This window comes from Pongo pygmaeus, chromosome 10 (assembly GCF_028885625.2).
Source record: "Pongo pygmaeus isolate AG05252 chromosome 10, NHGRI_mPonPyg2-v2.0_pri, whole genome shotgun sequence".
NCBI classification, from domain to species: Eukaryota; Metazoa; Chordata; class Mammalia; order Primates; family Hominidae; genus Pongo; species Pongo pygmaeus.
Genome location: NC_072383.2, coordinates 87,830,759 through 87,844,108, shown reverse-complemented (window position 1 = coordinate 87,844,108; position 13,350 = coordinate 87,830,759). Strand labels below are relative to the sequence as shown.

Below are 13,350 nucleotides of genomic sequence, written 5' to 3'. Positions count from 1 at the left end.
TATGCCAGCGGGCGGGGCCCAGGAACGTGCATTTCAAAGGGGCCGCGGTTCCTGCGATGCGCTGGACTCTGGGAAGCGCGAACAGAGCGTTTTGCGGGCTCTGCGGGGAGAGCTGGCGCCGGCGTCTCCCTGTAGCAGGACTGGGCGCCGCGCCCGTGGGTGGGCTGCTGCCTGGCCCCGCCGTCCAGCCAAGCCGCCGCCTGGGTGGCCATTCCTAAGCCGGACTCCGGGGGAGTGGCAGCGTGGATCACGGCCCCCGGAATTCGAGGTCTGCGGCGGCTTTCAAAACTTGACAGCTTTCCTTTCCAGGAGGACCCCGTTCTGGAGCGTTATTTCAAAGGCCACAAAGCTGCGATCACCTCCTTGGACCTCAGCCCCAACGGCAAGCAACTTGGTAAGTCTTATTCTTGTTTTGCTTTTGTAATGAGACAAAACTCCACGGGCCGGAAACCTTTCCTCCTGTCCGGGCAGGGTCCCTAGGAGAACGGCTAAGGGCCTGTATGAGGGTTGAGAGCACCCAGAAACGAGGGCCCAGCGCGGCGGGGCGCAGCCGGGGCCCCCTCTGCCATCCTGGCCCCCGGCCCCCGGCCCGGCCAAGAGCCTCCTATCCAGCGGTCTGGGCCTGGCGGACGACTTTCGCAAACTAACCACCAGGAGGAGTGAGTGGGAAGGGGAGGGGTTTGTCCTCGGCCCGGGGAGGGTGGGGTGTTGGCTGGAGAGTTTGTGAAAAGTTGTGAGCCGAGCAGGAGGAAGTGGGGAGAGAGGAGTTGGGTTGTGCCGGAGGCCGAGGACCGAGAGGGCTCAGGTGACCCCTGGAAAGCCTGGGTGGCTGGAAAGGAGCCCAGCGCCTGCATGAAAGGAAGAACCTGCTGGGAAGTACCTGAGCTCGAGCTGCGGGTTCCGCCGCCCTTCCCCTGCCTGGTGGCTTGGTGGCCGCGTCTGCGCCCCAGCCCTGAGAATCCGGATGGCGGTGAGGTGGACTTGGGCAGGCAAGAGCTGCCTGCTGCTGGCGTTTTTAACAGTGGCCTATATCTTCGTGGAGCTCTTGGTCTCCACTTTTCATGCCTCCGCAGGAGCCGGCCGTGCCAGGGAGCTGGGGTCAAGAAGGCTCTCAGACCTCCAGAAAAATACGGAGGATTTGTCTCAACCGCTTTATAAGAAGCCCCCTGCAGATTCCCATGCACTTGGGGAGTGGGGGAAAGCCAGCAAACTCCAGCTCAACGAGGATGAACTGAAGCAGCAAGAAGAACTCATTGAGAGATACGCCATCAATATTTACCTCAGTGACAGGATTTCCCTGCATCGACACATAGAGGATAAAAGAATGTATGAGTGTAAGTCCCAGAAGTTCAACTATAGGACACTTCCTACCACCTCGGTTATCATTGCTTTCTATAACGAAGCCTGGTCGACTTTGCTCCGTACCATTCACAGTGTTTTAGAAACTTCTCCTGCAGTTCTTTTGAAAGAGATCATCTTGGTGGATGACTTGAGTGACAGAGTTTATTTGAAGACACAACTTGAAACTTACATCAGCAATCTTGATAGAGTACGCTTGATTAGGACCAATAAGCGAGAGGGGCTGGTTAGGGCCCGTCTGATTGGGGCCACTTTCGCCACTGGGGACGTCCTCACTTTCCTGGATTGTCACTGTGAGTGTAATTCCGGTTGGCTGGAACCGCTTTTGGAAAGGATTGGGAGAGATGAAACAGCAATTGTGTGTCCTGTTATAGACACAATTGATTGGAATACTTTTGAATTCTATATGCAGACAGGGGAGCCCATGATTGGTGGGTTTGACTGGCGTTTAACATTTCAGTGGCATTCTGTCCCCAAACAGAAAAGGGACAGGCAGATATCAAGAATTGACCCCATCAGATCACCTACCATGGCTGGAGGACTGTTTGCTGTCAGCAAGAAATATTTTCAGTACCTTGGAACGTATGACACAGGAATGGAAGTGTGGGGAGGTGAAAACCTTGAGCTGTCTTTTAGGGTGTGGCAGTGTGGTGGCAAATTGGAGATCCACCCGTGTTCCCACGTGGGCCATGTGTTCCCCAAGCGGGCACCATATGCTCGCCCCAATTTCCTACAGAATACTGCTCGGGCAGCAGAAGTTTGGATGGATGAGTACAAAGAGCACTTCTACAATAGAAACCCTCCAGCAAGAAAAGAAGCTTATGGTGATATTTCTGAAAGAAAATTACTACGAGAGCGGCTGAGATGCAAGAGCTTTGACTGGTATTTGAAAAACGTTTTTCCTAATTTACATGTTCCAGAGGATAGACCAGGCTGGCATGGGGCTATTCGCAGTAGAGGGATCTCGTCTGAATGTTTAGATTATAATTCTCCTGACAACAACCCCACAGGTGCTAACCTTTCACTGTTTGGATGCCATGGTCAAGGAGGCAATCAATTCTTTGAATATACTTCAAACAAAGAAATAAGGTTTAATTCTGTGACAGAGTTATGTGCAGAGGTACCTGAGCAAAAAAATTATGTAGGAATGCAAAATTGTCCCAAAGATGGGTTCCCTGTACCAGCAAACATTATTTGGCATTTTAAAGAAGATGGAACTATTTTTCACCCACACTCAGGACTGTGTCTTAGTGCTTATCGGACACCGGAGGGCCGACCTGATGTACAAATGAGAACTTGTGATGCTCTAGATAAAAATCAAATTTGGAGTTTTGAGAAATAGAGCACAACAGCACTTTCGTCATGAGCTGACAGTAGTGTCAAGAAAGTCAAAGAGCCTTAAGAGCCTTAGTGAAGATTGTATTTTATTTTATCAAAAGCCACCTACTAGTCATCTGTGGAGCACTGGAAAGCTGGGGTTCATTTTGGTATATCACACTGAAACTGGGTACCCAGAGTGCTGCTGTTTAATATTTCACAGTGCCTTACTTATTGGTTGTTTTATATAAGAGTTTTGTCAATATGGTCTCTTCTTAAAAGAAGTTGACTGTGAATTGAAACACACAAAACATTTAAGTGCCAGACTTAATATTAAAGAATGTAAAGGTCCAAGTAAAATCAGGTATGATTTATGTTGATGGGTAAGTTCACCGCACATCCCATTTTTTAACAAAACTCATGAATGTGCAGTTTGAGCCATTGCTATTTTGATTACATTGAATTTGAATTTCTTTTTTAGCCAGCACATTAAATTTTAGATTTTATTTTTTAATCTAATTTTTTTTCTAATCAAAAAGAAAATTGAGCTTAAGGCAAAAGGCCTGGTTTTAGAGATATGTGTAATTGGAAGAGGGCATTTGTTTGAGTGTGAGTTTGGAGGCCTTTTTAACATGTAGACATACCCATATCTAAATGAAATGGGGAGATATTTACATTCCATACTTTGTAAACTTGAGCTATTGGACTTCACTGATGTATATATTAATACCTCAAATTCCTCTGATTTTGTAAGCTGTCTTCTCTGTGAACGTGTTTGTGTGTGTAGGGCATTTTCTGATTGCACTTCCTTAAGTTATGAATGTACTAGAAAGGGACTCATTCAAAATACTATGCCTCCCTTTGTTAATGCTTAATCATTTAAAGTAAACACAATTGAGGCCTCTCTGAAGTTAAACCCAACAATGTTTATTAAAATGTGTGAAACTGAAAGTGGGCTAGGTTCTACCAAGGCTGTGGAACTCTCCTGTGAGTTCTGCTGATCAGGAAATTTAAGAATTTGTCTTAAAAATGCAAGGAAAAAAGACTGCCTTGGCAGTTGTGAATGCTGCTTTCCAACTCCTAGCACCGAGCCTGGCACTTAGGCAGCTTTCAGTAAGTGGGTGAATGAATGACTGAATGAATGAATGAATGGCTCAGCTGAGGAATGTAACTTTGGTCAAGTTATTTGATGTGTTTGGGCTTAGTTTTCTCATCGGTAAAATGTGGGTGCTGAATTGGATCTTAAAGATCCCTTCCAGCTCTGAAATGCTGATTATACAGTATATTCTTCCCAGATTGACTCACTGTGCAATCTTTACAATACTTTTTATCTTTTCACTTTTGACATGGGTAATGTTGTTGAGCAGTTGAGCAATGTTCAGTCCAGTTGTGAAGCTGGAGAAGAGAAATGGGTTTTAAAAATTAAGTGAGCTGAGGCCAGGTGCGGTGGCTCACGCCTGTAATCCCAGCACTTTGGGAGGCCGAGTCGGGTGGATCACGAGGTCAGGAGATCCAGACCATCCTGGCTAACACAGTGAAACTCTGTCTCTACTAAAAATACAAAAAATTAGCCAGGTGTGGTGGTGGGCGCCTGTAGTCCCAGCTACTCAGGAGGCTGAGGCAGGAGAACGGCGTGAACCTGTGAGGCGGAGCTTACAGTGAGCCGAGATCGTGCCACTGCACTCCAGCCTGGGCGACAGAATAAGCCTCCGTCTCAAAAAAAAAAAAAAAAAAAAAAAAAAAAAAAAATGGGCTGAACTCACCTGAAGTGGTTTACTTCTGTGGGTTAAGAAGTTCTGGTCAGTGTTCATAGTCATTTCATTTTGATAATTGTTGAACCAATTTTGTTTTTAAAACCTTTAGACTCTAAAAGTAATATTTTGACTAAGAATATAAATATTTCCAAAACTAAATTATTCGGGAAGTAAACGCTTTTTTTTAAAAAGTATTTTTACTGGTTTTATACCAATATTATATGTAGAAATCACAGGATGAATTTAGAATTAAATCTCAATTAGTTCACTTTGGCCTAGATTTATGAAAAATGCATGCCTCGTAAAGAGTCCACTGTATTCACGAGTAAAGTTGCTTTTAGTGTTCACTTGATGACTTGGAGAGTAGGAATTTTGCAAAATCTGAGTTTAAGGAAATTCTTTAGGATAACCATTTCAAAAAATAAAATTGCTATGCAATCTTGAATATTTTCTCTTTTGCCTCGTAAAATGAAAATGCATTCATAGTTTCTGTAAGTTATTTAGCAGCCTTAAAGTTTATCAAAGAATTGTCCAGATTCCACGTGCAGCATGCTTGGCCCTGCATTTAATTTAAGAAGGATTAATAATAATGCTCTGAATTTTTCAAAAGGGATTCTCCTAAACCCACCCACTTCTCTTGCCCAGGCTGCTTTTTAAAAATATTTTTTTTTATTTTTTACTTATTTTTAAATTTTCTCTTTTTATTTATTTTTGGTTTTCTTGTTAGCCCCCTATTATATGGGAGAACGAAAATTGTTTTATTTTGAAAGTACTTATTACATTATTTTTATTTTAGTATCTTGATGCTCCTGTCAAAAGGGAAATGAGGCTTTTAAAAATAAATACCTTAATTCTTTATTGACTTTTTGCCCTAAATTGCTAGGTGTGACCCAGCAATCTTTTAGGAAGAGATTTTACAGTGGTGCTTTATTTATATCAATAATCCAGTATAGTTAGGCCGTTCATTCCTCATAATAGAGTGCATAACAGAAAAGCGGGACTTTCACATTTTCATATTAGGCACGTTCCAATTTAATTCCAAAAATATTCTGTAATTCTACATCTAAAAAAACCGATTCCCTAATTCGAATTTATTGGTACCAAAGCTCTCTTTGGCTGTAGACAATTAAGAGTTGACCTTTTAAGTTAATATATATGCTTAAAAACAGTTTTAGGAAAATATTTGGTAGACAAGGAGTTTCAACTTTAAATGTTCACTATGTCATTTAGTGTCCGACTTTATGGATAGGTTGACAATCTAAATAGGCATTTTTAGTCATTAAAAAAAAATCTAGTCACTGGGAGGATCTCTATAACTCAAAATAACTTGTTTGTAAAAGAAAATTTGTTTACTTACCCATTAGTAAGTTCCTGATATTCATTATATGATGGCAAATCAAACTTTTCTAGGATGAAGACAGCTTATTTTTAAGTTGTATAGTCTTAGTTGGTTTAGGGTCTCAATTTTAATTAATAAAATACTTGGTTTTTATTTGCTTGTCCCGGGATTCCTGTTTTAATAATTTTAAAATGAGCACAAAGAATGTTGAAGTTCAGATTAATCTCTTCTGAATGATGATTTTTTTCCTCTGTGATGAGTTGTTTCTGACTTTTTTCCTTTTGTATTTGTAATGTTGATTAAGATGTAAAATAAAAAGTGTGCCTGATTATTTTTGCAAATAGATTGTGATTATTTTAGCCTATGGGAACATACTCCTATGTATACATTTATGTATACAATGGCAATGGAAGTAAGTTCAGCTTGCAGTTCTTTTACTTATTTGAAAATTCAGACAGTGGATGTTTAAAAAGTCAAAATTCCCATATTATTTTACAACGTGTCATTAATCAGCAAGTATTCTGAAGGGGTGTTAGTACCATTATTTTATGAACTACTCATGAGCAAACTAGAAATGATCAGGGATCTCTGGGGCCGACTTGGACCACTATAAAAGGAAGCAATGGGCACCTGGACATATTAGCACCAATTTCACTACCCTGGGTGGAAAAGAAAAATGTCTGTCCTCTAAACCACATATCCTCATATATCCCCAGTCCATAAATGCAACTCCCTTCCACCAGTGGCATGTCTCTTCCTCTTTAGTGATTCCTAAATCTCTATACCCCTGTCTCTCCCTGGCCAGACACACTGCCTGAGAATGACTCTTCTAAGGACTCTAACAAAATCAGATGGTCTTATAGCTGCATTTAGCATATATATAGGTGACCTAAACATATTTTCACTAATTTTTATACACTTAAAAGTTCCTGTAAATACTTGTATTCTAACCTTACTCTCTTACTAAGTGACTTGCAGCTCTGTGTAAATCACTTCATCTCTCTGTGTTTCAGTTTCACGAGTATAAAAAAGACTGGAAAATCCATAGAGACAGTACATTAGTGTTTGCCAGGGTCTGAAAAAAGGAGGAATAGAGAATGCTAACAGAGATGAATTTTTGGCAGGTGGCAGGGAGTAGGGGATTATGAGAATGTTCTGGAATTAGTGATAAAAGTTGTGCAAATGTTGGGCAAAACACTGGTGTACTTTAAAAGACTAAATTTTATGGTGTTTAATATCTCAGTTTTAAAAAATACCTCAGGAAAAAAGCAGGCTGGAGAATTTCAGGTGTCTCAGAAAAGATTTCTCTTTGCATGCTAGACCTCTTTGCATGCCTCTGTGCATGCTAGACTTTACAACAGGCTAGTAGGATTTAGTATTAATAATACTTGAATCATTTTGTAATTTGCAGAATTAAGAAAGTTACACATATATATATGAATGAATCAGTCTGCTTAGTATTAGGTAGGGCTTGGAAATCAGTTTATATTGGAGTTTTTCCTAAAATTTCAGAGAAACTTCAATCAATCCTTTTGGACAGGAGGTGGAGATTACTGTAAAAGGTGAAATGAGTTCCTGAGTTGTATAGTTGTCCACAGCAGAAATGAAAATTAGAGGGCACATGTCCTCAGGACCTCCTGAGGCTGTGTCATGTTTAAAAAAAAAAAAAGAAAATTAGAGAAGTCCTTTTAACTTAATAATTATTGGAGTACTACTTTTTAATTTGTGCCAAGCTTAATCAATCTTCCAGGCTGGGCTGGGAGTGATATCTACTGCAGGCCAGCAGTGTCTTCGGGTGTCTGGTCACCATTCTAACCTGTCTATTTGCATTTATCTAATCCTGTTCAAAAGGGGAAGAGGAGGCACTCTATTTATTTACTACTCCCTTATTTAGTTAAGGCTACTGTGTGCCAGATGCCATTTTATGCTCTGGGTATACATACAGAGGGGAAGAAAGCAGATGTGCTTCATAAGATGGTATGAAGAGTTCATGGTCCAGTGGTGGAGACAAATAATTAACAAGTAAACACAAATCCATTTTTTGGTGCAACATGATGAAATAAAGGAAAATAGTCAAAGCTGTGAAGGAAAGGAATAGAATGCTTTTTTTTTTTTTTTTTTTTTGAGACCAAGTCTCACTCAGTCGCCCAGGCTGGAGTGCAGTGGTGTGATCTTGGCTCACTGCAACCTCCGTCTCTCAAGTTCAAGCAATTTTCGTGCCTCAGCCTCCCAAGTAGCTGGGACTATAGGTGCATGCCACAATGCCCGGCTAATTTTTGTATTTTTAGTAGAGATGGGGTTTCACTATGTTGGCCAGTGTGGTCTCGAACTCCTGACCTCAAGTGATCCACCCACCTCAATCTCCCAAAGTGCTGGGATTACAGGTGTGAGCCCCTGCACCCACATAGAGTGCTTTTTAAAGGGAGGATAACAGTGGAGACAGCCTTACATTTATGGGGTCAAGGAATACTTCCCTGTGAAAGTTAGATTTAACTGAAGACCAGAAGGAGAAGTTAGCTAGGTAAAGACTAAAAGGAGAATAGCATAGGCAAACATCATGGGTGAGAAAGAGCTGTCCTAGATCAAGAAAGTATAAGAATGCCAGAATGGGTAGAACCTGGTAAACAGAGATGAAGCTGTAGGGGGAGGTAGAGACAGCTTAGGCAGGGCCTTGAAGCTATAGTGGGTTTAAATGGTGGCCCTCCAAAAGATGTGTCCATGTTGTAGTCCTTGGAACCTGTGATGTGACCTTATTTGGGAGGAAAAAGTCTTCGTAGATGTAAGTCTACAAAGGATCTTAATGATTATGAGATCATCCTGAATTATCTGAGTGGGCCCTAAATCCAGTGACGTGTCCTTGTAAAAAACATACAGAGGACATAAGAGGAGGCCACATGAAGCCAGAGGCAGAGATTGGAGTGACACAGCCACAAGCCAGTGAGTGCCTAGAGACACCAGGACCTGGGAGAGGGAGGGAATGAGATATCCCCTAGAGCCTTTGGAGAGAGTGTGGCCCTGCCAACACCATGATTTCAGGCTTCTGGTTTCTGGAACTGTGAGATAATAAATTTCTGTTGTTTTATGCCTCCAGGTTTGTGGTAATTTGTTACAGCAGCTACAGGAAACTTGACATGTTTTAGGATTTTGTTCTGAGAGTGGTGGAAATTGTTGGAGGGATTAGTAAGGGAATAACATGATTTGATTTGTACCTCAAAAAGACCACTCTGGCTATATATGGAGATTGTACTATTAGTAGGGAAATCACTCAGGGGGATTATAGTAATACCAGCAGATGATGTTGGTTCAAACTAGGATAGTGGTCTTCAAATTAGTGTGATGGTCTGGGCAAGATGGAAATTTGGGAATTATTAGCATATAAATGGTATTTAGTGTCATGGGAATGAATGAGATCACCTGGGAAGAATGTAGAGCAATGAGAACAAATACCCCATGTCTGAATATTGAAGATATCCAACCTGTAGATCAGAAGAGGAGATAGCAAAATAACCTAAGAAAGAATAATCAGAAAGATAGGAGGGAAAGCCATTATAGTAGGGTATCATGAAAGCCAAGGTTAGGAGTGGGGTAGAAATGTTGAAGATAGAGACAATATTAAATAGTCATTAGAGAAAGTGGAGGAAGAAACTAATAGAGAATCATGCACCACTTTGGAGTATATAAGACCCATGTGAACTTAGTTATCAAATTTATAGTGTTTCCAATCTGTTTGGGGGTTGGGGTGACCAGCAATTCTCACTGGTATAGTTATAATCTCAGAAAAGGCAGAGTGATTGGGATTTTTGCTAGGGGAATTGGAAGGAAGGAGGGAGAGTCAAGGGATTGAACGTTATGTGTATGAGGGGAATTATAATTGAATAAGGAGAGAAATGAAGGTTATAAATTGGTTAGTGAAGTGAAGATGGTGAGAATAGAGCCTCAATGGAGAACATGGGTCTGGATGAGAACATGGGTCTTGGAGTTCTGGATGAGATGGAAGTGAGTGAGTCATAAGGAAAGCAAGTTGTCCTGGTGGGTTGCAATCAGAGATTTGAGAAGTGCTCATGTTCTGCTGGTGACAAGATCCTCAGAATGGGTTGCTGAGGAGGCAGGAGAAAAAAGGTCTTTGGAGAGGACCTATTTTCCCCTTGGTCTGAAATGTTCTTCACCACCTCACTCTTTATTTGGCTGACTCCCTGTCCTTCACACCTCCACTTAAAATGCCCCTGATCATTCTATTTAAATTAAGATTCCACCCCCACACAAAATAAAACTTCCTGCTTTATCTTTCATGCCTCTTAGCACAATTTAAAATGATATAAAGCCAAGCACAGTGGTGCATGCCTGTAGTCCCACCTACTCAAGGAGCTGAGGCAGGAGGGATACCTTGAGCCCAGGAGTTTGAGACCAGCCTGGGGAATATAGTGGGACCCCCATCTTCAAAAAATTAATAAAAATAAATAAATAAATAAATAAAATGATATATTTGTCTGTGTTTCCACTTGAATTTAAGCTCCCCAATTAGAGATTTCTGTCTGCTTTGTTACTTAGGACTCCCCCTTTTTGCCACAATGCCTTACATGTTGCTGGGGTCACATATCTGTTGAGTTAATTCATAATGCTCAGAGTTGAAATGGAGAGGAAGACTGTGACCTGAAGTAGGTGACATGTGAAAGAGAAAATGATTGCTGCTTGAAAGGTGTCAGGAAACTTGGTGTCCCCAAGCAGAGTCAAGGTTTAAGTACTTAAGGAGGAAGAGGGACTTACAGAGAGGAGGATGTGAATACAAGAGGCATAATCTAGTGGGTGATGTGGCCCAGTGGTAAATTTTGAGGAGAGAAGGCATGGGTACCAGGTCAGCTTAAGGGGATATCCATAGCATTATGGGAGTGAGAGATTGCACAATGCTTGATGACCAGAGAGGCTTGAGGCTTCAACTTCTGGTCATGATTAGAGGAAGCAGGACCTGAAGCATAGTGGATTTTTTTCTTAGTAGACTCTTAGAAGGTAGGATATATTAGTCTGTTCTCCCACTGCAATAAAGAAATACCTGAAGCCAGGTGCGGTGGCTTATGCCTGCAATCCCAGCACTTCGGGAGGCTGTGGCGGGCAGATCACTTGAAGTCAGGAGTTTGAGACTAGCCTGGCCAACATGGTGAAACCCCATCTCTACTAAAAATAAAAAATTAGCCACGTGTGGTGGCAGGTGCCTGTAGTCCCAGCTACTTGAGAGACTGAGGCAGGAGAATTGCTTGAATCCGGGAGGCGAAGGCTGCAGTGAGCTGAGATCATGCCACTGTACTCCAGCCTGGATGACAGAGTGAGACTTCGTCTAAAAAAAAAAAAAAGAAATACCTGAAACTGAGTAACTTATAAAGAAAAGAGTTTTAATTGGCTCACAGTTCTGCAGGCTATACAGGAAACATAACTGGGGAGGCCTCAGGAAACTTAACAATCATGGCAGTAGGCGAAGGAGAAGCAGGCACATCTTACATGGCCAGAGCTGGAAGAAGAGAAGGGGAGGTGCTATATACTTTTAAACAACCAGATCTTGTGAGAACTCACTCACTATCACGAGAACGGCAAGGGGGAAATCTGCCCCTATGATCCAATCACATCCTGCCAGGCCCCTCCTCCAACACTGGGGATTACAATTCAACATGAGATTTGGGTGGGGTCATAAGTCCAAACCATATTATAGGGGCTCTTAGGTTTCACAGGATGGGTGGAAAGGTGATGAGAGGGAAGAGGATAGGAGAAAACAAAATAGCCTGTGAAGTGTTGTCATCCCTTTTTATGGTTGCGGAAGCTGAAATTTCAGTAACTTGCCCAAAACTATAAAGCTAGTAGGCAGCAGAGCCTAGTAGTTAGTGGTCCCCAAAATTTTTGGCACCAGGGACTGGCTTCATGGAAGACAATTTTCACAGTAGGGTTCACACTCCTATGAGAATCTAATGCTGCTGCTGATCTCACTGGAGCTGGAGCTCAGGCCTTAATGCTTGCTTGCCTGCCGCTCACCTCCTGCTGTGCGGCCCAGTTCCTAATAGGCCACGGACCAGTACCAGTTCGCAGCCTGGGGGTTAGGGACCTCTAGCCTAATAGAGCCTGGTTTGAGTCTGATTCCAGAACCATACCCTTTTCCATTAGGCCAGTCATCCTTTTCCCAGAGGGCCACATTCAAGTTTAAACAAACAGTAAAAGCCTGTTAAAGTATTTTCACACGGTTTGCAGAATCTGAGCTGTACTTTACAAGTTTCTGTTGAAAATTACATAATTTTAACATTGAAGTTGTTACTTCCCCCTCTATTTCCTTCAAGGTTATCCTGTCATTGATTCAATCCTGTAACATGTGGTGTGCTTGTACAACAAATGATGGTAAAGAACAAGTTAATCTTTCCTTTTTTGACTGAATAGAAGCAGACTGAAATTTGAACTTTTTAGTTACTTTCCCTGCAGTGAAATCATAATAAAAGTTTGCCAAAAATTCTTTTTTTTTTTTTTTTTTTTTCAAATTCTTGATGGCAGCCTATGTGGTACTTTGTGGAGCTTCTCCTATTATAGCTTAAAAAATTACTAAATTTATAAAAGCTGAAAAATTACAAAAGCTGAACTAATTTAGTGTATACACTGAGAGGTAGTAACAGAGTGCAGTGTTTCTCAAATTTCAATGTGCATCAGAATTCAGTGAGAAACTTGTCAAAAATTTATATTCCCAGATCTCACCCCAAATAATGTATAATTTACTAGAAATACGTATTTTTAACAAGGATCCCAGTAGCTGTGATGAAGATAATTCATAAATTCCCTTTGCTTTGAGAAGCACTGGTTTATTGGTTAAAAGCCTAGGGTTTGGAATCTTATAAAACTGGGTTAAAAATTGAGCTCTTTTCACTTTTCATCTATATTATCTTGACCAGCTACCTAACCTCACTAAGCCTCATTTCCTCTTCTGTAAAATAGAGATAATGATATTTATCTGCCTTGTTGTTAGGATTAAATAAAATAACACTTATAAAGGCACCTAGTCTGGAGTACAGTGATGCAGTTACAGCACACTGCAGCCTTGACTTCCTGGGCTCCAGCCGCCTGCCTCCCTCAGCCTCTGGAGTAGCTGGGACTACAGGCATGTACCACCAAACCCGGGTAATTTTTTAAATTGTTTGTAGAGATGGGGTCTCGCTATATTGCTAGGCTGGTCTTGAACTCCTGGCCTATCATAGTCCTTCTGCCTTGGCCTCTCGAAGCACTGGGATTACAGGCATGAGCGACCGTGCGTGGGCTTGATACTTATGCAGTATTGAAAAATACTAGGCCCATAGTACCAATTCAGTAAAGGTTTCTGTTGTTGTTATTGCCAGCCCTCAAAGACGTGAAATTTGAATAAATTAAATTCAATTTCTTCGGCTTGTCATTACTAAAGATTACTTTTTAAAGCACCCACAGCTCCTTTAGACCCAGCTTATACTAGCAAGCTAATTACTTAGTATCAGCTAGAAAGCAAATATGCTTAGTTATTTCCTCATTCAAGGCAAAGGGATTTTAAGTTAGTGCCGTCACTTAATTGTATTATTATGCAGTGCTTGC

The 13,350-nt window shown here is 41.6% G+C and overlaps 1 protein-coding gene across 17 annotated transcripts in view; it reads left to right on the top strand.

Annotated features, from left to right (window-relative positions):
• Window positions 1-13,350, top strand: part of POC1B (POC1 centriolar protein B) — a 111,301-nt gene that overhangs the window by 751 nt on the left and 97,200 nt on the right. For 12 of the 17 annotated variants that reach the window (XM_063646554.1, XM_063646555.1, XM_054444744.2 and 9 more), the window contains exon 2: window positions 310-394. In XM_063646554.1, coding sequence (XP_063502624.1) covers window positions 310-394 — 85 coding nt within the window. Of the gene's footprint in view, window position 1; window positions 395-1,042; window positions 6,111-13,350 lie in introns of those variants that run through there. The other 5 variants (XM_063646559.1, XM_054444750.2, XM_063646552.1 and 2 more) reach the window with 4 other exon arrangements.